A 26,657-nucleotide genomic window follows, 5' to 3' on the forward strand; every position below is an offset into this window, starting at 1 on the left:
ACCCTTAACACCAAATACTGGCGCTGCCACTGCCCTGACCCGAGACTTCCAGCCCGCAAAGCTTCGAGAAGGAACCATTTGTTGTTTATAAGCTACGAGCTGATGTTTTGTTTTAACACACCGAAGAGACGAAAACCCTGATAATACCTGTGAAACTATTAAATCAGTGTGAAAAATCCTTTGAACTAACAAAGGCTTTATATCAATGTGGGGTCCCCTGATGTTTTAAATGCCCATCCCGCTTCAGGGGGATTCCTTCTGCTACTTTCATCCTTTTGTGACGTTTTATGTCTTTATATAGTTCTTTCTATAATCCCACCATTATCTCCTCCCCTTTACCCCCCGCCCCTCCCATGCATTTTCCTCTTTCAAATTCCCAGTTCTCTCTCAAATTCATGGCATCTTTTTCATGAGTTGTTGTTACAAATATGTGTGTGTGCTCCCAACCTGTCATTCTGTATATGCTGCATGTATGTGTATGTCCTCAAGGGTGGCTGCTGGTATTAGATAGTCAGGTGGGGGCGCTGTCCTGGAGAGGTCTGTTCCTCCCACTCTCAGCACCCCCGAGTTGCCTCCGGTTCTCTGTCTAGGGTTGAGGCTCCATTTTCTTCCCGCCTTCCTGTTAGCGTGTCCATTGCTAGCATCGTTCAGGCCTCGCTTCTGTATCCATGCTGATGAGGCTTCATGGGTGTGTCTGTTCGACATTTCTGGGAGACACAGTATCAGAGAATTCCATTTTTTTTCTGGTATTACAATCTTTCTGCCCCCATTGGCAGTGATCCCTGGTCTTAAGTAAGGAGTTGTGTTGTAGGTGTGTTGTGTCAGTTGACACTGGGCTCCACCCTATTGCTGGTCTCTGTGTTTAGCTCAGTTGCGGTCTTCTGTAATTCTGTCTGTCAGTTGTAAGGATGTTTCTTTGATGAAGGATGAGAACTGTACTTATTTGTGGGGATAAGGATAACTATTCGGAATGTAATTAGGAATTGTGCTTGTTCAGTAAAGTGGTAGTTGAAGGTTCTCCTCCCAGGTCCACAGCTTTGCTGACTCCAGGTTGTTGACTAGTTTTCATCACAGGTGTGTTTTCCCTCTTGTTAACTGAGCCTGAGTCCAGTAGAGAGCTGTTGGCTGCCCCAGGCGTGCACGCGCTGCGGCACCCCACGTCGGTGCCACGCCCCTCTTTGCTATGGTCTGTGCTCCTCAGTTGCTGAGGCCCCTCCCTTGCTCTCAGTGCCCTTGCTGGGGTGGGCGGGCCAGGGATTCTTACTCCTGGGAGGCGATGGAGGCCGTGAGGTCCACCGCCCTGTTGCTGAAGCCGTATTCACTGTCATTGGAAACGAGCTTTACAAAGTTGTCATTGAGAGCAATGCCAGCCCCAGCGTCAAAGGTGGAGGAGTGGGAGCTGCTGTTGAAGTCGCAGGAGACAACCTGGTCCTCAGTGCAGCCCAGGATCCTTCAGTGGGCCCTCGGATGCCAGCAAAAGGGAGCTTTTCATGCCCAGTGTTGGTCTTCTGTTAGATCTACGGCCCTCGTGGGGAGCCTTGTTGGCCTGAAGGGAAGACCTCACATAAACTGTGTGTGTAAACACATATGTGTACTGTGTGTACTGTTAGGCTGTGTACACACAGATGTGTACTGTGTAGTGTTAATTAGGTTGTGTACACACAGATCTGTACTGTGTGCAGTGTTAGGTTGTATACACACAGATGTTTACTGTGTGTACTGTTAGGTTGTATACACATAGATCTGTGCTGTGTATAGTGTTAGGTTATGTACACACAGATGTGTACTGTGTGTACTCTTAGTTAGGTTGTGTGCACACAGATATGTACTGTGTGTACTGTTAGCTTGTGTATATACAGATGTGTACTGTATGTAGTGTTAGGTTGTGTGCACACAGATATGTACTGTGTATAGTGTTAGGCTGTGTACACACAGATGTGTACTATATGTAGTGTTAGGTTGTGTACACATAGAGGTATACTATGTATATTGTTAGGTTGTGTACACACAGATGTGTACTATGTGTAGTGTTAGGTTGTGTTCTCACAGATCTGTACTGTGTAGTATTAGGTTGTGTGCACACAGATGTGTACTGTGTATATTGTTAGTTAGGTTGTGTACACACAGATGTGTACTGTATGTAGTGTTAGGTTGTGTACACATAGAGGTATACTATGTATATTGTTAGGTTGTGTACAACAGATGTGTACTATGTGTAGTGTTAGGTTGTGTTCTCACAGATCTGTACTGTGTAGTATTAGGTTGTGTGCACACAGATGTGTACTGTGTATATTGTTAGTTAGGTTGTGTACACACAGATGTGTACTGTATGTAGTGTTAGGTTGTGTACACACAGATGTGTACTGTATGTAGTGTTAGGTTGTGTACACACAGATGTGTACTGTGTGTAGTGTTAGGTTGTGTACACATAGATGTGTACTGTGTGTAGTGTTAGTTAGGTTGTGTTTACACAGATATGTACTATGTGTAGTGTTAGTTGCATATACACAGATATGTACTGTGTGTAGTGTTGTGTACACACAGATGTGTACTGTGTGTAGTGTTAGGTTGTATACACATAGATGTGTACTGTGTGTAGTGTTAGTTAGGTTGTGTTTACACAGATATGTACTATGTGTAGTGTTAGTTGCGTATACACAGATATGTACTGTGTGTAGTGTTGTGTACACACAGATGTGTACTGTGTGTAGTGTTAGGTTGTATACACATAAATTGTACTGTGTGTAGTGTTAGTTAGGTTGTGTTTACACAGATATGTACTGTGTGTAGTGTTGTGTACACACAGATGTGTACTGTGTATAGTGTTAGTTAGGTTGTGTATACACAGATGTGTACTGTGTGTAGTGTTAGTTGTGTATACACAGATATGTACTGTGTGTAGTGTTAGGTTGTGTATACACGGATATGTACTGTGTGTAGTGTTAGGTTGTGTATACACAGATATGTACTGTGTGTAGTGTTAGTTGTGTATACACAGATATGTACTGTGTGTAGTGTTAGGTTGAGTACACACAGATGTGTACTGTGTGTAGTGTTGGTTAGGTTGATAGCATGTTGTTTCCTTGTGGCTTTCCAGCCGTCCTTACTGCTGGTCTCCCCTCCTCGCTCCTTGTTTATCTGTATCTGCCCCCTGCTCCCCACCCCATTTTTCTCATTCCCCTTCAGGTCACTTGTACCCTGACATTCTCTCTCTAGCATTCCCCCTCCCCTGTCGACCTGTGTTTCTTTTCTGGTCTCAAGTTGATAGCCTCTTCCACTTGGTCATATTTGTCACATATGTGTGTATGTATGCACACTTACATAAAGAGAACCTGCTGAGACGATTTCTGCTGTCTGTGTGCATGTGGTTCAAGGCTGGCAGCTCTGCACTGGGGCTCATCCCTGGGCGAGGCTAACTCTCCTTCTCCAGCAGACATTACTTACCTGTGGTTCTTTGTCTGGGGCTGAGACCTGAAGACATCTCCCCTCCCTCATGTTGGCATGTGCATTGGTATTGCTGTGGTTCTGGTCTTGTTTATGCAGCCATTTCCAGAAAGAAAAAAAAAACTGTCTCACAGAGGAATCCCTAGTTTCCTAGCTCTAAAATCCTCCCAGCCCCGCTTCCATGATGTCCCCTGGGCCATGGATGCAGGAGGTGTGATGTACAAGTATCCGTTGAGGGCTGGGCTCCCACAACCTTGATCGCTGCATGTGTCCAACTGTGGTTTTCTGTGATGGTCGCCATTTGTCACAAAGATAAGCTTCTTTGAGGGTTAATTGAAACACAGGCTCTGCTGAATGTCTCCCTTCCTCCTCAGGCGGGCGGGGGCAGGACGGAAGCCCAGTCATCACCTTCCCTGACTACCCAGCCTTCAGCGAGATCCCGGACAAGGAGTTCCAGAGTGTCATGACCTATCTCACCAGCATCCCCAGGTAAGCCGGAGCCACTGGAGCTGAAGCTGGAGCTGGCCTTGTGGTATTTTCTACCTGACTGAGACCCCAGGGTGCTGGGTCAGGGTGGAGCTCAGAGTCCACTGATTCGGGTTCTAGGCTCCCGCAGACTTCCTGACACTGCAGTAATCCTGGAACTTGATCCCAAATTCAAGTCCAGCATGATCTACTAGTGAGGCCTGTTTCAAGAAAAAAAAATAGTCACTTTTCTCTTTTAAAATGTCACTCGTCATTGTCCATTCTGGACTCTGTGATCTGTGGTGAGTGAGTCTTTCCATCCCTGGGAAAGGCGCCATGTGGTCATGGCTGTGGAAGAAATCACTCTTCAGCTGAGGCTCAATGTATCCCAGAGCCTGGCTACCATTCTCATCTGGTCATCGGTGCCAAGGAAGTCCCCTGAGGTGGCTGCTGGAAGCCAAGAGAGCAGAAGTAGCTGCAGCCACTGCTCTGTCCTGGGTGTTTGTATTGGCCACGAGTCCCTTGAGGACCAGAACCCGTGAATATATATTAAAGGAAGACCCATTCGATTGGTTTACACGCTGTAATCTAGCTAGTCCAATAATGGCTGCCTCCTGTTGGAGAGGCCCAGGACCTGACGACTGTTTGGGTCATGAGGCTGAATGTCTCAGTATTCTCAGTCTGAGACAGAGGAACTGGAGGATTCCTAGAGAGCAGCTTGTCTTCAGTCTGTCATAGAGCTGCGGAAGAGGCTAGACAAGTGGTTGTGATTCATCCGAGACTCTCTCAGACATCCAAGGGGAGGTGTCTCTCTCAGACTGATGCCCAGAAGGCCTGGCTAGGAGTGGATGAGAGTTGGTGGGTAGGGCTGATGGGCGGAACAGGGGAAGAGTTAAAGAGGAGCCCCTGTGTATCCCCAGAAGAAGAAGAAGATCTACTGTGCCAAGGGATGTAAGACTGAGCCAGGAAGGAGAGGCGAGCCCAAGATGGCCCCATGGAGGTGTAGATGGTTCATGGGTTTCTAGGTCAGTACTGTGCTGTGCCTGCTACCAGGAGTAGTCCCACCCCCTCTCCTGTCCCTTCTGTAAACATCAGCAGTCCTGTCCCTCTGGCTTGTCCCAGAATGTTAGGACCCTGCTGAGGACACTGTAGGTGATCAGAGCAAATGTGACAGGGTATAGAAGAGAAATGGAGGGCTCACAGAGACAGTTGCCAATTAGCTTCCCCACAAGACCACAGAGACAGCTGACTGACAGAGATGGGAAGCATGTCTGTAGCAGAAGCCCTGAGAGGGAGGATGCCCTGCTGCCCAGCGGAGAGGAAGGGGGAGCAGACAGCAGACTCTTGGCCCTGGCCTGCCACGGCTCAGTTCTTTCTCAAGGCTGAGCTAGTGCTAGCAGATCTCCATGGGAGATTCTGCGTGGCCTGCAGGGCACCTCTGAGTGTCAGTCATTCTGCACTCATGTACATGCACACACATACACACACACACACACACACACATTCTCACAGTCACACGTGTACACACACGGGCACAGTTAACCCATGCACTTATGCACGTATACATGTTCATACTCACAAATGAACTCACTGAACTCACACGTGCTCACATATATGCATGGGTTCACACCTGTGCTCCGCCGCGCATACATGCACACTCTCACATGCATGCACATCCCTGTGTGTTCCCAACATGTGTTCACATATGCATTCTTGTATACACCTGTTCATGCATGCGTGCTCATCCCATATACACATTATACACATACTTGCATCCATGTTTACATGTATGCAATGTTTATGCATGTACACATTCTACCACACAGGGAAGCAAAGCAAATCCGGTTAAGTTGCAAGTTTTAAGACACTCCATGGAGCCAGGCGTAGTTCCTACCGTCAACTCAGCACTCAGGAGGCTGAGGCAGGGGGACCACAAATCTGAGATCTGCAGGTTTACACAAGAAAACCCCAGAGGGGCGGGGAAAGGAAAGAGAGAATAAATAAATATTGAAGGGGAGGAGGAAATCATAGCAGACTCACCATCCCTGAAAACACTTGGGTCAGAGAAAGGACCCATCTCTGGCGGCCACAGCATGGGTCCTCCTTGCTGTAGCTGCCGTTGGCTCCTTGGGAATTCTGTCGCCATGGTTTTAGGTGCTTCAGCGAGGCCAGTGTCCTGTGGCAAGGGTATACAGGGACCTGGGTTGGAAGGGACGAGTGGAGGCCCCAGGTGCCTCTGCTTTTGGCCCATGCCGACCACTGACCTCAGATAGGCCGCCTTGCCTCGCCCCGTCAGCAGGCCCCGAAGCTGCCTGCTACACAACCCCCACATGAGCTGGGTTAAGTTGCCAAGACACACTAGCCCAGCATTAATTCAAAGTGAAGTGCAGACAGGTTTGCTCCTAAGCAGATCATAAATAAACCACCTAGAGACTCTTTTCAGTTAGAGGACTGGGAGCAGCCATGAGATACTGGGCCATCTTCCCCCGCAGCACATTGACCCTGCATTTACAAAGCCCCTCCAGTTCACATAGGCTAGCGGGGACTCCTGCTCCTAAGAGCTGTCTGCATGGCTCACACACGGACAGATGCACACACCACATGCTAGCACTGACATGTGCAGGCAGAAATGAACAAGACAGATGCACACACACAAGTATGCAGAGACACATGCTCGCTGAATGACTTGTAGCTTGTGAGGACTATTGGAGGTGGGATACAAGGGACAGAGGCAGAACTCAGACTCTGTCAGGGAGCGTGGACGCTGGCTGTAGAGTACCTGTCTCACCCTCCCCGGCTGGCCATTCACAAGGGCCCCCAAGCAGCCAGGTGTGCCCTGAATTCAGATGGAAATTTCCTTGGCGTGTGAATGTCCTGGGAGAGAGAGCGTGTGCAGCCATGCGTGTGCTAACCACTGCCACGCTGGTGTTAAATGCCCAAGCTCTGCCTCCGCTTCGTCCTCACTGGGAGCCACGGACAAGGGTTGGTCACCCCCACGCGTGGTGGGCAGTGTGACCTGCGTCCCAGCTTGCCTTTCGCCCAGCAGTGCTTTACGTCATCCTTCGTGCTGGCCCTGCCTACTGCCTTCTCCACAGTGTCTCCATGGGCCAAGTGGCCTGCCTGTCAACAGGGGGACTTGGGGCCATGCTTTCTTGGTTGGGCCCCCGCTGCAATGAAAGGCAGTTACTAGATTAGTAGGTTTTCATGTTCTATCCCGCTAATGACAGTTCCACAATGTCTACCCAGGTCTCCCTTGAGTCTCCTGTATCTAGAGTCTTCTCCTCTGTCTTACTTAGGGCAACTTTTGCTATCATGAAGCAACATGACCAAAAGCAACCTGGGAAGGAAAGGGTTCTTGGCTTACACTTCCACAGCACTGTGCTGTCTTTGATGGAACTCAGGGCAGGAACCCAGAGGCAGGAGCTGAGGCTGGGGCTGAGGAGGAGTGCTTCTCACTGGCTTGTTCCTTGTGCTTGCTCAGCCTGCTTTTTTATAGGACCCAGGACCGCCCACAATGGGCTGGGCCCTCCTTCATCAATCACCAATTAAGAAAAAGCCTTACAGGCTTGCCTACAGCCTGCCCTTATCCTACTGAAGCATTTTCTCAACCGAGAGTCCCTAATCCTGGAAGAGTCTAGCTCCTAGCTAGTGTCAAGTTGATAAACTATCCAGGACCTCCTCCTGCTGCCCCCCACCCCTCGCTGTTGTCTGAGACAAAGCTTACCTGGATGGTCACCCTGTGTGGCTTCTCAGCCCCACTGCCAGCTTTGGAGCAGGTCAAGAGGACTGCAGAGGAAAAGGGTGCTCATGTGGACAAGTCTGCCATCTCCGCCCTGGCTCTCACAGACGGCTGAGACCTCAGCTCCCACAGCCGTGTTTCATCTGTAAAGTCCAGAGCTTTGAGCACTGACAGCCTCTGAAGTTTTCTGAGTCCCTGCAACTTCTGCCCTTGAAGACTCTCTCTGCAGGGACCTTCTCATGAGACCCCGCCCTGTCCTTCTGTGTCACAATCTCCTAGCCCCACCAGGGCCACTTCCTCTTCATTGATCATTAGTTATCGTTCTCTGTAACTGTCATCCAGTGTGATGTCACTGACCACATGTGGCCACTTAAATTTGAAATGAAAAACAAAACCAAAATAGTTGTTTCTGCTCGCACGTGGCTAGGGGCCACCACACTGGGCAGCTGCGGTCTGTCACGCATGTCATGCCCCTTGAGTTCAGGGGCAAGGGCAGTGGCCATCCTGGTCTTCTGTCCAAGAGGAGGGACAGCTGCCATCACCCTGCTAGAGTCTGTGCCACTGTGCTATGAGAGAGCTCGGGGAGGCACAGATAGTGGCTCCGGGTGGCCTTCCCCAGGCCCTTCCCCCACCCTGTCACGCAGGGCTGTTAGCTGCTGTTCAGGGAGCTGGCAATGGCTGAGAGGGAGCCATACTACTTGTTAAAATTCTAGTTCCAGGGTAGAAGGGGTGCCTGAGGAGAGAGGTCTCGGCAGCCTTGGGCAGCCCTCAGGGAGGAAGGTAACAAATGCCCTGGAGCCACAGGGGAGACCGTGAGTGGTGGCTCCCCTACCACACACACACACACACACACACACACATACATAGACACACAGACACGTATACACATACACACACACACACACATAGACACACACACACATAGACACACAGACACGTATACACACACACACAGACACACACACAGACACACACACGATTGCCCATGCACATGCATCCCCCCACATGCACACGCATGTGCACATGCAACAATTTCTTTGCACGGTGTGATGAGCTCTCTTTCTGAGCACACTGACTGGGTCTTGAGGAGCTCAGCACAGCTCACAGAAGCTTTCTGCAGAGAGAGCATGGGTTCTTGGAGAGCGAGGGAGGGCGAGGACAGAGGCTGCTGAGCTAGAATGGCTGTGAGTTGTGTATATTCTCGCCATTTTTGACAGCAGGGTCTCTGATTCCTCTTCTCAAATGTTCAGAGAAGGGCCAGCTGTGCCCAGGGGCTGCTGCTGAGCTGAGGGTCCCATGAATCCCCCTGTCCTCCAGAGTAAGGAGCACCTCATCACAGAGTGTTTGAGTCGCTCTGCCCCCAGCAGCCCCCAGCATGCACCTGGGCCCCAGAGAGTCTTGAGGCTGGGAACCCCTGATACTATGTGCAGGTAGGAGGAGCCCACCCAGTTCTGTGGCTGTCCAGAAGGGACTGGGTGCTATGTGTTTCCAGGCCTCCTGGGCCAATGCTAAAAAAACAAAAACAAAAAACAAAAAACAAAAAAAACCCTGAAGCCACAGGAGCCAACCAGGCGGCCCAGGGAAGATGTGTAACCTGGGTGGGGAATATGGCCTTACTGTCCTGGAGCTGCCCTTGTACACTTGCTGGCCCTCACCAACTGTCCCTTTGTGCTCTCTGGGTAGTCAGCTGAGGCCTGGGCGCCTGGGTGGGTAGTTAATGATGGCCTCCAGCACCCTCTTGCGTGTGCAGCTTCATGCTGACCACACGAGGGCGCCAGTAGTCAAACCATTGTCAAGTCAGGTTTACTGTGCGCCTCATGGCTGGCTTGGTCCCACATACTCCCCCTCCCCCTCCCCCTTCCATCTTTATAACTCATTTGTAGATCTTGTACACTGTCCTCCAAGGCCTGCTTTTAAATATGAGTGTCCCTGAGAGGCCAAGGGGACACGTCCCACTGGTGAGAGAGGTTCCATGTGTGCTGAACCTATCCTGAGACACCTGGGCCTCTTGTCTGCTCACCTCAGCTGCTGCTCTCCAGGCCCCACCCCCACGCTCTGCCAATCACAGGGCTGCCAGTGTCCATGGGTTCAGGGCGAGTTCCGAGCACTGGCCGCTGTACCCCAGCCCCAGCACCCGCTCAGCCCCAGCACCCGCTCAGCTCAGCACCCGCTCAGTCCCAGCACCCGCTCAGCCCCAGCACCCGCTCAGCCCCAGCACCCGCTCAGCCCTAGCACCCACTCACTCTTGCTGCTGGCCCTCAAATGTTTACTGTTGGGCTAACTTCTCCTGGGAAGATGACACGGATGACAACCAAGAAGGCCATCCGAGTCCGTCTTTTCAAAGTCATGCATTGCCTGGGCTTCTCACAGGTTCATGGGTCACCCCCAAACAGCTGCACCACAGTCAAGGCACCATCTCCCCAAACTGTATGGAGCTGGAGCAGGATTACATACAGGGAGGCAGGTGGGGGTGCCTAGAATCTCAGGTGAGAGTCCAGTGATCCCCACCACTCTGTGTGAGGGAATAGCAGGCCTGAGCTTGTGAGTACTCACAGATGTTCTGATTTAACAAGGGAAGCCACCATGCCACACCTAGAGGACAGTGTTCTATAGTGTGAGTGTTTGGGGGCCTTCCTTGCTGATGTCACAGGGCTTGGGGCGTTTGACCTCTGCTGTTCCAATCCAATGTGGGATGCAGTGGCTCCTCCTGATGCCCCTGTGAGGTCCAGCGAGATCCTGCTGAGCTCGGTCTTTGGGGAAGTAGGAACAGCTGGGCACTTCTGTCTGTCGCAGCAGACCCTCGCTCTGTGCCTGCCATTCTATGACTGCTTTCTGTGCAGTAGTACTGTCAGACCTCAGGCCTTCAAAACAGTGGCCTCAGAGAAGGTTCCAGCAAATTTCACACTCCCAAAACAGGTTTTATGAGACTTCTGGGCCTTTTTGTGTAAAGTAAGCCTCAAATTTAGCTCATATGCCCACCTGGGAAACCCCACTTACATGTTTTAGGGCTGGGGACCACCGTGGGTATCTCTAAATGCTGGGGAACATCTGAGGCTCCTGTATGCTGCCTCCTCCAGTTCTTCACCTTTAGACAGCCATAGCTGTCTCTCAAGGCCCAGGGCAACTCCCTTCAGGAGCCCGAGGAAACTACTACCACCCTCCTGAGGCCAATTCCAGGGCCCAGTTTGCTGAGAGTGTGGACCAAGAGACACTATGAGGATGGGTCCGCTTTCAGCCGAGCCCTCTCGTCCTATAGATTAGTCTTCCCTGGCACCTTCAACTGAGCCCTCTCATCCTATAGATTAGTCTTCCCTGGCACCTTCAGCTGAGCCCTCTCATCCTATAGATTAGTCTTCCCTGGCACCTTCAGATGAGCCCTCTCGTCCTATAGATTAGTATTCCCTGGCACCTTCAGCTGAGCCCTCTCGTCCTGTAGATTAGTCTTCCCTGGCACCTTCAGCTGAGTCCTCTCGTCCTGTAGATTAGTATTCCCTGGCACCTTCAGCTGAGCCCTCTCGTCCTGTAGATTAGTATTCCCTGGCACCTTCAGCTGAGCCCTCTCGTCCTATAGATTAGTCTTCCCTGGCACCTTCAGCTGAGCCCTCTCGTCCTGTAGATTAGTCTTCCCTGGCACCTTCAGCTGAGTCCTCTCGTCCTGTAGATTAGTATTCCCTGGCACCTTCAGCTGAGCCCTCTCGTCCTGTAGATTAGTATTCCCTGGCACCTTCAGCTGAGCCCTCTCGTCCTATAGATTAGTCTTCCCTGGCACCTTCAGCTGAGCCCTCTCGTCCTATAGATTAGTCTTCCCTGGCACCTTCAGCTGAGCCCTCTCTTCCTATAGATTAGTCTTCCCTGGCACCTTCAGCTGAGCCCTCTCTTCCTATAGATTAGTATTCCCTGGCACCTTCAGCTGAGCCTCTCTTCCTATAGATTAGTATTCCCTGGCACCTTCAACTGAACCCTCTCTTCCTATAGATTAGTATTCCCTGGCACCTTCAGCTGAACCCTCTCGTCCTATAGATTAGTCTTCCCTGGCACCTTCAGCTGAGCCCTCTCGTCCTATAGATTAGTCTTCCCTGGCACCTTCAGCTGAGCCCTCTCGTCCTATAGATTAGTCTTCCCTGGCACCTTCAGCTGAGCCCTCTCTTCCTATAGATTAGTATTCCCTGGCACCTTCAGCTGAGCCTCTCTTCCTATAGATTAGTATTCCCTGACACCTTCAACTGAACCCTCTCTTCCTATAGATTAGTATTCCCTGGCACCTTCAGCTGAACCCTCTCTTCCTATAGATTAGTCTTCCATGGCACCCTCAGCTGAGCCCTCTCTTCCTATAGATTAGTATTCCCTGGCACCTTCAGCTGAGCCTCTCGTCCTGTAGATTAGTATTCCCTGGCACCTTCAGCTGAGCCCTCTCGTCCTATAGATTAGTCTTCCCTGGCACCTTCAGCTGAGCCCTCTCGTCCTATAGATTAGTCTTCCCTGGCACCTTCAGCTGAGCCCTCTCATCCTATAGATTAGTCTTCCCTGGCACCTTCAGCTGAGCCCTCTCTTCCTATAGATTAGTATTCCCTGGCACCTTCAGCTGAGCCTCTCTTCCTATAGATTAGTCTTCCCTGGCACCTTCAGCTGAGCCCTCTCGTCCTATAGATTAGTCTTCCCTGGCACCTTCAACTGAACCCTCTCTTCCTATAGATTAGTATTCCCTGGCACCTTCAGCTGAGCCTCTCTTCCTATAGATTAGTATTCCCTGGCACCTTCAACTGAACCCTCTCTTCCTATAGATTAGTATTCCCTGGCACCTTCAGCTGAACCCTCTTGTCCTATAGATTAGTATTCCATGGCACCCTCAGCTGAGCCCTCTCTTCCTATAGATTAGTATTACCTGGCATCTTCAGCTGAGTCCTCTCTTCCTATAGATTAGTATTCCTTGGCATCTTCAGCTGAGTCCTCTCTTTCTATAGATTAGTATTCCCTGGCACCTTCAGCTGAGCCCTCTCGTCCTATAGATTAGTCTTCCCTGGCACCTTCAGCTGAGCCCTCTCGTCCTATAGATTAGTCTTCCCTGGCACCTTCAGCTGAGCCCTCTCGTCCTATAGATTAGTCTTCCCTGGCACCTTCAGCTGAGCCCTCTCGTCCTATAGATTAGTCTTCCCTGGCACCTTCAGCTGAGCCCTCTCGTCCTATAGATTAGTCTTCCCTGGCACCTTCAGCTGAACCCTCTTGTCCTATAGATTAGTATTCCATGGCACCCTCAGCTGAGCCCTCTCTTCCTATAGATTAGTATTACCTGGCATCTTCAGCTGAGTCCTCTCTTCCTATAGATTAGTATTCCTTGGCATCTTCAGCTGAGTCCTCTCTTCCTATAGATTAGTATTCCCTGGCACCTTCAGCTAAACCCTCTTGTCCTATAGATTAGTATTAGCTGGCACCTTCAGCTGAGCCCTCTTGTCCTGTAGATGAGTGCTCCTGCCCCCTGGCATGGGAGGGAGGGAGATGTTGGCAGCAGGAGGAGGGACTACCTGAGCCCATGTGGAAGGGCAGATAGGGCTGTGGCTCCCTGGGACTGAAGGGTGCCAGTGATGGTGAGGAAAGGGAGGCTGCTTCATTCCAAGATTCCCTACAGTGAGTGTGACCTTGGGAGGTGGCCATTGTGTCCTGGTGACCGAGTGTGGTCGGTCCAACCGTCTGGGCTTTGTGAGAATGGTAAAACAACAACAAAAACATAGAACCTTTTTCTGTGCTTAACAAGATAGAGCCCCACCTTCACAGGGTCACCATGAAGCCTTGGTCAGGGACTGTGGCATTGTTAGTCCCACACCTGGCCCATAGCCACAGGGAAAGTCAGAAGGTCCTCACCCAGGAAGTGGGGCATGGCCCTGGCTGGCTGGAATTGTGACGGAACCTCCTGCCCAGGAGTTCTCTGCGCTCAGACTGTGAGCTGCTGGGCAGTGGGGTGAGGAGGCCGATGCCCTCCCAGGCTCAACTGTCAAGCTGTAAACCAGCTACAGTGGGCAGACCATTCTCTCTTCTGCCCAGGCGTTGGCTAATAGGCTTTATTGACATGGCAGAGAGTAAAAAGTGAACATTCTTTACATAAACTTGAAACAGGAGATTCTTGATATGAGCATCACAATGCTGTGTCCAGATTGAAACAAGATCGAGGGCAGAGAAATCAGCATTTGAATAACACAATAACACAAGGGTAATATTTAGGGGTGGGTGCCTGTGATGCTGACAATGGACTAAACCTCTGAAACTGTAAGCTAGCCCCAATTATAAGAGTTCTCCTTTACGAGAGTTGCTATGGTCCTGGGTTCTCTTCACAGCAATAAAACACTGACTAAGAGAGACATTGGTACCAGGAGTGGGGTATCGCTGTGACAGGCCTGATCATGCTGCTTGTTGGCAGAATGTAGACTTTGGGACTTTGGATTAGGATCACAGTTGAATGCTTTGAGAAGAGATTAATGGACCATACTGGTAGGAGCATGGAAGACAATAGTACTGAGAACAGTGTAGATTATGATGGCTCAGTGCAAGAGGTTTCAGAGGAGCATATTAATAAACCATTTCTAATGATATTTTGGCAGAGAATATGGATGCTCTCTATTCTTGTTCAAAAAGTCTGCCTGAGGCTAAGTTGAAGAGTTTTTGGATTAATAGTGTTGGCAGAGGCAATTTCAAAACAACATAGTGTTGCCTGTGTTGTGTGGTTATTAGTGGCCACTCTTATGCAGATCTATAATGAAGAGGAGCAGGCTAATAAGCAGCATCCCTCCATGACCTCTGCATCAGCTCCTGCCTCCAGGTTCCTGCCCTGTCTGGGTTCCTATCTGACTTCCTTCACTGATAAACAGTAGGAAGCGAAAACCAAAATAAGCCCTTTCCTCCCCAAGTTGCTTTTGGTCATAGTGTTGTATCACAGCAGCAGAAACAGTAAGACAGTATTTCATGGGTCATTTTTTTCACTCAAATGGACTTGTGTGACATTTAGTATGAATGAGTGAAGGACCTGCCCATGGCACTGGGTGTTGGGGACAGACCTTCATGGATGGAGGGGTGAGGAATATGTGGTCCCTGTGTGCGGCCAACAGCGAGTGTCTGCATTTTCTTGGGCATTTACACAGATGCACACAGGAAATGGGAAGCTGGGTGTAGGCTCTCAGGCTTCTGAGCTAACCTGGGGTGGGTGGGCTCAAGGACCCTGGGCGACATTGTGGAAATTTGTTTCCCTGAAGAGAGTATTTTGGGTTTAGGAACTTGCTAGGGCCTCAGGTCTAGAGCCTGTTGTGGAATTGTAAAGGGATATCTTTATGGATGAATGCACAGCTATGTGAATGTATTGGATATGTGTACATGTTTGTGTATGTACAAATGCCAATGCCCAGGTATGTGCATATGGAGGTCAGAGGACAAGATCCGGTGTCTTCCCCAATCACACCCCACTTTACTTTTTGTGTCAGGGTCTCTCCCCAAATCTGGAACTCCTTATCTGGCCCAGCTGGCTGACCAGTGAGCCCCAGGGATCCCCCACCTCAGACTTCCCAGTTCTAAGCTTACAAGTGTGCTCTGACAGCTGTATCAGCTTTCTCCTTATGTGGGTGCTTAGAATCCAAGCACAGGCCTTCGTATCACACAGCAAGCACACTTACCTACCAGCTGCCTCTCTGGCTCCCTCATAGAGAGAACCCATGGTTGACAAAGAGGCTGTAATTTCTCCATAATAGATCTTACTCCAGGAAAGGGGGGAGCCTGAGTCAAGCTGTGCTGCTCTGTGAACTGATCACCCCAGCCATAGAGCTCTAGTTTTACTGGATTTGCCCAGCCGGCAGATACTGTTGTTATTTCTGTGTTCACAGAAAAAGAACCGGAGATGATCACAGTGAATCACAGAAGAGCAGTATCTCCCCTCATGCACACCCCTTGGTGGTAGCTGCTACTAGGAAGCCCTGTGGGTTGGCCCTTTGAGGGTGGTAGTTAGACCACTGGGTTGGGACTGGCAGCATGGGGTGACTGAGCTGAGGCGTGTGCGTACGGCGACGACCCATGGTTCTGAGCCCTCCTTTCTTCGTCACTCTAGGAAGGGTCAGACTTGGATGACTGGCTCAGAGCTACAGAGACACCTGGTGCACTACCTCGAAGGCTAGGAGGGAGGCGGTAGGTGGCCTCCGGTTAGCGCAGCTGTCCCATGGGCTTAGGGCTTCTGTATATAAATCTCATGCATCGTGTGGAAATAGCCTGTCACCTTGAGGGATGGTTGGTGGTCCATCACTGAGGAATCGGCCACCACAGTGCCGCTTCCACACCTCCCCGTTCCCCTCTGGTTTTGGGCTTTGCTGTGAACCAGGCCAGGCCAGTCAGAGTCACCCACCAACCATTAAGCGCCACTGCAAATTCAGTGAAGCCCCAGGTAGGGCCGCTCAGCAGGGGCTCAGCCCCCGTACTACCTCAGGGTGTGAGGTGCTCTCATTGCCCAGGCCAAAGCAGGACTGGGGTCTGTCCTCTTACGACTTCTTCAGACACTAGCCCAGTGGAACCAGCTGGGTAGGCGAGGGGGTCTGTGGTTCTGCTGAGCCATCCATCGGCAGCTGAAGGCTGTGCGGGAGAGAACATACCATACGTGACATGTCCCCAGGAGGGTTTTGCAGGCCACTGAGCATGGGGAGCTCTTCATCCCCCTGTGGATTGGACGGCCCACAGCGCACTGGTATGTGTGTTGGGTCCCACCGTCACAGATCTTCCCGGGACTCGGAATGCTCTGTTAATGGAGATGCGGAGTGCAGCTTTGCCGGCTGCATAATTTATAGTGCACTGTGGAATTCTGACTTTGACTTAAGTACAGAAATGACTTGCTGAGAATGTTCATAGATTCGGAAATCTGGCATTCAGAGCGGGTGCCTCCACCAGCCTGTCTCGCTCCTCTCTGCTGAGGATTGGCTGGCAGCAGAGGCTGCTGGCCTTGCACAATTGGCTTGGATGTGAAATTACCCAACAGAAGCAGATCTCCCACTTCCCCCCTGTGACTCAGGCTTCTGCCGCCAGGCTGAGCCGAGAGACGGAGGGCATGCTACCAAGTGCACGATGCCGCCCTGCCTTCCTCACAGATGTTGCTGCTGCGGAGGGCGAACGCTCCTGCCTCTCACCCCACAGACACCAGGAAGCCTTCACAAGCCTTGGAGATTTTCATCCAAAATTGTGATGTCCTCAGGAGCCATTTTTTAATGTGGATGAACACAGGACCTCAGATGCCAGGACTGACATGACCTGAGGGCCCTGAACTGCTCTGATGGTTCTGATCAGCTGTCCAAGCACCAGAAGAGGAGGCTGGGCCCTTGCAGTGCAGTGGCATGTCAGTCTGTCCCAGGAGGAGGGGCTTCTGCTGATCTGTGAATGGATGCCGAGAAACAAACAACGTACTGAAAGTATCCGTTCTCCTCTCCATAGAAGAAAGTCCTGGGAATCACAGGGTGGGGCCTGTGGAGCCCTCGGAAGCTGGTGCTGCTGAGACCTCTCTCGGACAGGCACTGAGGCATGCAGTGTGGAGATGGCACGGGACAGCGGGGTCACGGGGGTCGCGGACGCCAGGTTTGCTGCCAGCACGTGCTGACTCCAAGTGTCTCTCCTTGTTTCAGTTTGCAAGATGCTGGCATTGGATTCATCTTGGTCATAGACCGAAGACAGGACAAATGGACCTCTGTGAAGGCGTCAGTCCTGCGAATAGCCGTAAGTACCTCTCTCTCGGGGCTCTGCACACTCCGGGAGGGCGGCAGCTCCCTGCTTGTTGTCCTAGTTTGTGTGGAAAGTGGGGAGTTGAAGAGTCAATCAGGGGTAGGCTGGGCCATGCCAGGCCCACAGAGGCCTCCTGGATTGGGGCATGTTTTTCCCCAAGGTGGTCACTCTCAGGAGTCTGTTGTGATCCTGTCAGTAACAGCTTGGAAGTTGTGAGCAGATGGCTCTGAGCATGCTGGACTTCAGGCCAGAAGTTGGACACTGAACTCAGTCATTGTTCCTAAGTGTCTCTCTCCTTTCTCTGTTGGGCCGTTTACCATTAGTCCTGAGATGTGTTGGTCCTCCTTACCAAGTCCTCCCCCTCGCAGCATGCAGAGACCCTCAGTTCCAGGGACCATCTGCAGCGCCTGCAGCCACAACCATAAAGTTGGTGGTTTCAGCCTGCAGTTGCTATTTCAGAACAGTAAGACTGAGGCAGCAGAAACCCTGTTTCCGCAGCTGTTCCGCCCACCTGCAGACTTGATATGGGCCGCTTCTCCCAAGAGTTCACCCACGCTTGCTGTCCCCACCTGTCACCCACAGCTTCATGAAGGACCCAAAGTTTGGCTGTCCACTAGCACTGTGGCTCTGGGCTGGGATTGTTTAGCTGCTCCCAAGGTCTCTGGCTAACTGATCCCATGGTGTCAAGTTCTTCTGGCCTGCTCTGAGTCAGGCATTCATATTGACCCTGGGTCGTCACCCACCACCGCCACCACCGCCACCGCCACTGCCACCGCCACCGCCACTGCCACCACTACTACCACCACCACCACCACCACTACCACCTCCACCACCACCTAGGGGCTGCTGTGCTCAGGGTTAGATGCTGTAAGAAACCCATTCCTCTTTAAGGAAAACGAAAGGCTCTTTCTTGTCTACCGTGGTTCTCACAGCCTGCAGTCTGGGTGCAAACCTGCCCCTCATAGAGCATTATCCTGCAGAACTTCGTGCAGTTCTGCAGGAGAGCCTAGAAGTGGGCAAGCTCCCATCCCCGTCTTCACCCTCAAGTAGCCTTCCTGTCATCATTGATGTAAAACAGTAAGAATACCTGGGCAGGGGTCCTCACAAAACACAGCGCTGTTACACAGTTACTGTCCTGGACCCAGGGTCTGGAAGGTGCTGTTGATGTCCCGTCAACTGTGGACAAACGTGTGTCTCTGCTGTCCTACCCAGCAGCCATTGGGGCAGCTTCTGCTCCCTCACCCACTTTTGCTCTCCCCTCCTCAGAGCCTAGGTCCCTTCTCACCAGCTCCTGTGTTACCTCTGTCTTCACAGAGTACAGCTGCACGGAGCCAGCATGAACAGGATCTCTTCACACACACATCACACGGTCATACGTCTGGAGAGACAGTCACAGTGTGAATATGCATGTGTGCATGTATGTGTGCGTGCATGTGTGCAGCGTGCATGTATGCTTCTAAAATTACACTTATTTATTATACATGGGAGCCCATGTGCTGTAGTGTGTGTGCAGAGATCAGTGGCCAATGTGTGGGAGTTCACGTCTCCCCTTCTAACATGCGGGTCCCTGGACCCTTCACCCTCTGGGCCATCTGTTCTATCTAGTAAGTCACTCCCAGGTTAGAAGATGTGTTTCCAAATAACAAGTATTTTCCCAGGAAACAGAAATTTTGCTTTAATGCTGGAGCAGCCCTGTGAACCTGCCCCATGCGAGGCTTTGTGCCTTGCATGCCCTGGTGCATGCTGGGCCCCTCTGGTCAAGTGTCACTGTAGAGGAACCTATTAGAACACGGTTTCTAAGTGGGTTTCTGAAGCAAACAGACTCATCTTTAAACCTGCGCTTTGTGAACACAGTGGCTGTAAGGAAAGAATCTGACTTTTATTTTTCTGTTGTCTTTTGTTTCCCTGTTGCTGTTGCCTGTTTCTGAGTTGGAGTCTCACTCTGCAGTTGAGCCTGGTCAGGGCTCTTGGTTCTCCGGCCTTAGTCTCCCAAATGCTGGAGTTGTAGGTGCACACTACCACACCTAGCTTGCACGGATTCTTGTAGTATAAAACAGGAGGTGTTTTTCCCTATGACTCTTAGCATATGCTAGAGCTAGGAAGTAGCAGAAGCTACCATTTATTCCAGCAAAATTGTCATGAATTTGCTTTGATCTCCAGAAATGACCAATGATCCATCCAGCAGGTAGTCTAAGCAAGTACTGAGCAGGCCTGAGAAAATGAAGAAAAATGCAATGTAAGAGTGTGCAGCCAGGCTGGGTGTGGGAAACGGGGAGAGCATTACCACAGGGTCCCTTGGGGTCACAACAGTATATAGGAAGCTGCTGACACCCCCAGAGTAGAGAGTGGGGACAGGAGCCACAAGGCAGTTTGCTGCTGTCTTAGATCTGGTTCCACCTTCCTGTGTAGTTGAACCCCTGACAAGGCTCTCTGGAAAGGCCGCATATGTGAGAGAGTCCGGCACAGAGGGCGAGGGGCAGGCAGGAGGAAGTGAGGGCTGAGTGTGGCTCCGGGAGAAGGTGCTCAGTCTTGGTTACTCCTGTGAGGAAGGTAGCAGTCTCCACCTCACTAGCTGAGCCCCAGGGAAGGATGGCACACTAAGAAAGAAAACTCCATTCTAGGGGCTCAACTATCCTCCTGAGCCTCGGAGGGTCACCTGGCAGGGAGCACTGTATGAGCACAGTGGGGTCTATACCTGGGGCCTGGAAATGGGAAGGCCACCCGGATCCTACCCACGCAGTACACGCGACTGTGGAGGAGGCCAGTATGTTTGCTCCAGGATCCTGGCTTTAGAGTGAGTCCAGAAGCAGCCTGCTGTGGGCACGACACCGGGCTGGGGACTCTGCAAGCCCTGACTTTTGTTGTTCAGGTAGTCTCAGGGAAACAAGACAGCTTCATCCAGTCAGTCCCCAGGAGGCTGTCTACACAGGCCCTCTCAGGGGACCACCGAAGCCAGGAGGCCAAGGGGCCTCTGCCTCCTGCTGCCTGGGCTCCTGCTGAGCTGCACTTACGTAAGCCTCGGGGGTGACTGCTATTCTTAGCCGCCATCTGTGCAGCCTCGTGCACTGCCGTTCCTTCTTTGCCGTGGTCTTCTTCCTGACTGATGCCTCCAGCTTTGCCTGGAACTAGAAAACTAAGACACCCGAGGAACCAAAGCCCCAGTCTCCCTAAAATCCCAGTGCCTCCATCAGGGAAAAGCATGTGTTCCTCTCGGAACAAGCATGTCAATGTTCCAGGGTCCTGGCCTCCTCATTAAGCACAGACAGAGATGGTCAGCCCCAAAGCAGAGAGCCCAGGCTCCTCCTCACTGCCAAGTTGTTGGCTCTAAGTTTTGAGTAGCCATTCCCACAGAGATAAAACACCCAAAAACACTTCCAAGAGCTCTGTCCATAGCCCCTCATCCCCACTATACCCTCTAAGTTTCTGTCTGTGTTATCATTTGAGGATTTCATTATAGAGTGTACACGTCTGTTCTCATAGGTGTCCAGTCCAACTAAAGCTATACCCTGGAGTATTTCCACTTAATGAGTGTGTGTGTGTGTGTGTGTGTGTGTGTGTGAGAGAGAGAGAGAGAGAGAGAGAGAGAGAGAGAGAGAGAGAGAGAGAGGAGAGGTTAAGTGTCTTCTTCAATTACTTTCTTGCTTATTCTTTGAGACAAGACCTCTTGCTGTGTAGCTGTCATAGTCCATGTCCTGCCATGCCCCCTTCTTTTTATGTGGGTTCTGAGGAAACTGAACTCCCCTGCACATGCATAGCAAATAATTTTCTAACTGAGCTACCTCCTCAGCCCCCCAAAATAGAACCTAAAGTATTGCTCAGTCTGCCCAGGGGTAGAACTCTTTTTGCCTTGGGACTGATATAGTCTGTGCATAACAGCGCAACACTTGTGTCTGAGGAACCTGGGTTTGCAAGTCATTCAGCCACCTGTCACATTTGCTACGTGACACATTGCCAGTTGAGTCCTGTCCTGCTCCAGTCACTGGGGCTACAAGATCAAGTGGCCACCAGAGGTCAGGATAGTCATGGAGGTAGAGCAGGAGGCAGCACTGGAGGACTTCCAGGCAGAGGTGTCTGAGAGGTGGGCAGGGTTTGCTATGGATTTCCCCCGGAGCACTGTGCCAAAGTGCAGGCCAGGGAGAGAGGCCAGTAAGTGAGCCCCAGAAGCTGGGCAGCAGTCAAATCACTAAAAGAGAGAGAGTCGTGTAGTTAACTCCCTTATTAAGTAGTCTACAGACTGACCGGAAGGGCAGAGAGGACAGGTAGCAAGACAGCAGGGACGGGGAGGAGCTTCTTGGCACCCGGTACTCCTTGTAGTGAGACAAGCTTCACATGGAGATGTACGCACCCCAGGCTGGTCAGAGGAGGGTGGGGGGACCAGGAGCTGATAAACGTCACCCACGCACTCGCTGCTTCAGTTTCACCTCCCAAGAGGCCAGCATGGCTCTGAAGGGCACGCCCCGGCCTCCCAACACTGGAGTCTAAGCTCTTCCTACAGGGGCGTCCCACCTGGGTAGGGTGGCCTGTTCAGAATGTTCCAGAGGAACGGGCACACAACCTCAGGGTGTCTGTTTCAGCAGCCCTCCAGCCAGCAATCAGCTTTCCTGCTTCATTAGGATTTGTCTTCTTAATAATGTTTATCAGCCACAGTATTTGGGGAAGGTCTTACCGTGCCTCCCCCACCCCTGCCCACTCCTGCCCCGCTGGTCCGTAGCTTTTCTTTTGACAAATATGGAAGCAGCTTGGGAGAAAGGTTTGTTCTGGCAGAGAGTTTGAGAGGGTCCAGCCATGGTCTGGAGGCTCCACTGTTTTAAAGCAAGACAGACACTCAGCAGGAAGGACATGGCAGAGGCCTGAGTCTGCTCACAGAGACCAGGGCCCTGCGAGGAGTGACAGGCAACGGTCAGGAACACGAGGCTACAAGGTAAAGCAGAGTTCTTACCAATTCAGCACCTGTCCCTCCAACTTCTTATTTTGAAATATTTCAAGCTTTCTGAAAATTTGGTAGTAAAGGGAATACCATGTGTTCTTTCTGCCATGACACTTTTCCCATGTGTCCATATGTCTGTGCATATATACACATGTGCCAAGATATGTGCACAAAGAGACACACAGCCATACTTGTACACTTTCCCACACAGAAATACACCGAGAAACTCACTCACAGATACATGCACACATGCAGTCACATGCATACACAGAAGCAGGCACATTCAGACAAGTGTAAAGGCATGTGTCATGTATGTACCCATACACATGTAGAGGTGATAGACATGTACTGTATGCATACACACAGAGAGGCAAACATACATAAAGACACATGCATTCAGAGATGTGAACACATACATGTATATACACATGGGCTCATGGACACTTACATACTTGCACAGATCCACATATATGGGTAGACACAGGCATGTGTCTGGATACACACCCCCACACATGCATACACATATGTACACAAATGTACCTAAATATGCATCCACAAAGGCACATACAGGAATGTGACACACACATGACCACTCACCTGCACATCCACATACACACTGCTTGCTGAGCGCATCTGACAACTGGTTACATCACCATTGTGGGAAGTTTTCCTCCAGTTCTTAGCTATGAGCCCGCTGAAAATACCAAGACCCACAGTGGCAACATAATATTGTTACGAGTATGGCAGGAAAACTTGTCTGTAAACTTAAAGACACACTCTTGAAACAGTCTTTTCCCTCCCAGAAATGCTTTTTTTTTTTAAATATATCTTCTGCTCAAATCCAAGGTCGCTGACAATTGAAGAGATCAGCCAGTTGTGCCAGCCCAACGGTCCACTTAGCTTTTGCTTTAGGTCTTGTGACACTTGTGACACCTGTGAAGGACTGAAGCCAGGAGCTTTGCAGAAACCCTGGGTTTGGTTTCCTCGCCTCTGGCTTCACCCACCGCAGCAGTGATGCCCATCGTGGGTGCTGGGCACCCTTGGGTCCCACCAGGTCAAATCCCTGGGCTTCTCCACTAGCAGATAGCTCTTCTGTTTGTGAGGAGCGTGTCACCTGTGGCGATGCTTTGGGGCTAACAGCAGCCTGTTCCTCAACACTCCTCCTGCTGTGTTTGCAGACACAGGAACCCTTGCACTCCTACCCAAGCGAAGAGTGAAACACCGAGTGTGGTTTCTGGGTGTTGTCTCATGTGGCCCTGTGGCCAGTGGTGCTGGGTCCCCATCCACACCTCCCACTTCACCTGCAGGTGCATCTTTGCAACTGCGCATGTCCACCAATGATCAGGTGACTGTTTACTCTCTGCCTGGAGGGCAGATGTGGACTCCATTGGCCCTGTAAGAAAGAGACTTAAGCTGGCCAGAGAGTGTGTACAATGCCTGGCAGCTCCCAGGGCGAGCATGTGGTCATGCTGCCCCCTATAGGAGAGATGTGACAAGAGCCAGCTGCAGCTTCTGCAGAGCAGAAAGCACATCCAAGTACCTGCTTGAGGTGAGTGGGGACAAGAAGGACAGCCGCTTCTCTGACAGCATCATATTGTCCCATTCCTAACAGCTGCTAATGAACTGTCTCTCGAGTTTGTGCTGCTGGATTCCCAGGTGTTTGTCTTCCTGAGTCTAACTGATGCCAAGTCTGTGAGGATGTGCTCTGTGTCGCCTGTGGGGACACACCTGGGTGCTGGTGCAGATTCACCCGAGATCTCGGTCCCAGAGACCTTGTGATTTAGTAGTGCCCTTTTCATATTAACTTTTGTTTGTTGGATGCTACCAGACAAGAGAGGTTGGCCTGGTGTCAGCTGCTCTATGAAGCGCAGGACCCAGGCTGGGCACACATAGCTCTGAGCCTTGAGGAAGCCTTGGACCTCACCTCCTTTGCCACTCCGAAAATAAGTAATGCTTTATGTTAGATAGAAACCCACTGCTGTCTCAAGGTTTAAAAATTAACGAATGTTTTGCAAAACACCAGTATCAGATTCTCATCTGTCTACTTCTGTGTTTTAGAAATGAGGCTTTCACTTAAGACGTTCCCCAGCTTTGAAGGCAGACAGCGGAGTCTAGAGCAGAGGATATTTATTTACTCTGCTGCTGTTTGTTTAGCAGTGGCGGCTGATGCACATCCTTGTATTCTTATACAAGTATTTAGTATGGAACTTCAATAGCTTAACAGAAATTAATGCGGATGAAAGGAAGAGACAATGACTGCAAGTGGACTGAAGGTCCCTCTGGCCAGTGGAGGTCACCTCACCCCAGGGGCCTTGTACCTGGTAGGAATGTGGGGAGCTGTTTATCTTTTAAGGGTCCAGGTATTATCCCATCCTACAGAGCCAGTCTTCTGGGAGGTGTGGCACTGGGTGACAAAGCTAATTGTAGTTTAGGGAAGGGTGACTCATTGTCACCTCGAGGAAAGCTGCCTGCCCCAGCAGTGGCTCCTTAAATAGTGGTGTCCGATTTCACAGGGAGGACAAAACTGACAACGCTTGTGTGACTTTGCCCAGAGAGAATCTGCCCTCGGCTTCTGCCTTTGCAGGGCTGTGTTCTGTCCTCGGCCTGAGCATTCATTGTCACCCAAGGCATCTGGGACAATGACAACTGGCATTACCTGTACCTAACTTCCTCCTGAGGGAGCAGCTGGGCATTTCCCTGCCGAACAGGGGAAGACTGTGGACAGAGGCAGGCCCTAGCATCCTCTCCATGGCCGGGTGGGGGAAGACTGTGAATTGGAGGGTGCTGTCTGCAAGTTCCGTCTTTCCCAGCATCCTGCTTCCCCTCCCTCAGAAAGAGCCCTGACAGGCCCGTTTCTCACTATACCTGTGACTGAAAAGTGTGAAATGGTAGGTAGGTGGGCATCGCCATGTAGAAGGCCCTGTGAGAATGAAGGGGGAGGGGCAACAGAAGAGTGTTTTCTTCCAGGGCAAGGCCAGTGTCCACTTTTCTAAATGCGAGGCCAGCTGTGAGGGACAGGCCCTGATACACACTGTCCTGGGAGGGAGGTCAGCTGTGGAGAGACATCCGTGTCTAGGACCACGCGGCTGGACCAGCTCCCTCACCCACAATCAGTGATGAGGCAAGCATTGGCTTCTTTCCCCATTTTGCAGATAGGAAAACAGAGGCGCTAACTTACCCAAGGTCAACACCTCGCAAGAGGCATGCAATGAACTATGTGATGCGCTGCCGGGGGAACTTATATTGATCTTGGTTCTCGGTGCTACACGATATATCTTCTTGCTTCCTCTTTTCTTTATGAGTCCATTAGTGTCCTGTGGCTGAAGTGACAAGATGACACAAATGGGGTGCCTTGCACAACAAGTACATATTCGCTAGACTACAAGCCCGAGATTTGGGTGCCTGAGCTAAGGGAGATCCTTGCTCCGCATGAGTCTGTTCTGAGCACTGGGATTTAGGACTCCGCCCCGGGAGCAGACCACTATTTAAGCCCTAACAGCTGCATCATGCTTTCAGCTTTTACTTTTTAAGCAGCGACCGTGTAGGAGCCCGCCCACCGTCAGCTACAGCGCAGGCCAGGTGCATGGCCTGGGCCTCACGTGGCAAATGCCCCACGCCCTACTTCTTCTGTCGTGCAGGCATCGTTCCCGGCCAACCTGCAGCTTGTCCTTGTTCTCCGGCCCACGGGCTTCTTCCAGAGGACTCTCTCAGACATCGCCTTCAAGTTCAACAGAGATGAGTTTAAGATGAAAGTGCCGGTGAGTGCCGCTCAAGCTGTGTCAGCAGAAGCCAGCTAAAGTACATACTTGGCGTGTGGTAAACTCTCACCAAGTGACCTCCACTCTGTGGCAGCAAATAAAACTCCGAAGATTCGGTCGGAGGCGACACTCCCCCTGAGTTCCGGCAGTGGAAGCTTAGTGGTTTCCGATGCCCCACCCAAGCTAGTGCTCCTTACATTCAAGGACACTGCCTGGGTGGGTCCCAGAAGATAACTGCATCAGAATACTGTAAGTCATGGAGCAGTCCTGTGCCAGCCCACTGTGAGGGGCACATCCCAAATGTCTCAAAAAGGGGCTTGGTAAAGGACATGGGTGTGTCCTGGGGCCAGGGAGGGAGCCTCAGCTGCCAGCCAGGCATATGCTGGACCTCAGCCAGAAAGAACCCAGCAGGGCAGTCCCTCCCTCCCTCCCATATCTCCACGCCTCCCACCAGCACGCATCAGCCCCTGCTCATTGTCTACTGAGAAAGGACCCTGTTAGCACTCTACTTCTCCTCAAAAGCACACACTTCACAGCTGTGAGGCCAAACTATGACCATGCAGCACCCAGGAGCTGCCAGAGAGTGGCCCTAGGA

General features: G+C 51.2%; 1 protein-coding gene across 6 annotated transcripts in view; it reads left to right on the forward strand.

Annotated features, from left to right (window-relative positions):
- Mcf2l (MCF.2 cell line derived transforming sequence like) overlaps nt 1–26,657 on the forward strand; it is a 147,239-nt gene that overhangs the window by 92,062 nt on the left and 28,520 nt on the right. For all 6 annotated transcript variants that reach the window (XM_052162328.1, XM_052162322.1, XM_052162324.1 and 3 more), the window contains 3 exons: nt 3,819–3,933; nt 17,281–17,371; nt 25,943–26,062. In XM_052162328.1, the coding sequence (XP_052018288.1) occupies nt 3,819–3,933; nt 17,281–17,371; nt 25,943–26,062 (326 nt within the window). The remainder of the gene's footprint in view (nt 1–3,818; nt 3,934–17,280; nt 17,372–25,942; nt 26,063–26,657) is intronic.

Source organism: Apodemus sylvaticus, chromosome 18 (assembly GCF_947179515.1).
Source record: "Apodemus sylvaticus chromosome 18, mApoSyl1.1, whole genome shotgun sequence".
NCBI lineage: Eukaryota > Metazoa > Chordata > Mammalia > Rodentia > Muridae > Apodemus > Apodemus sylvaticus.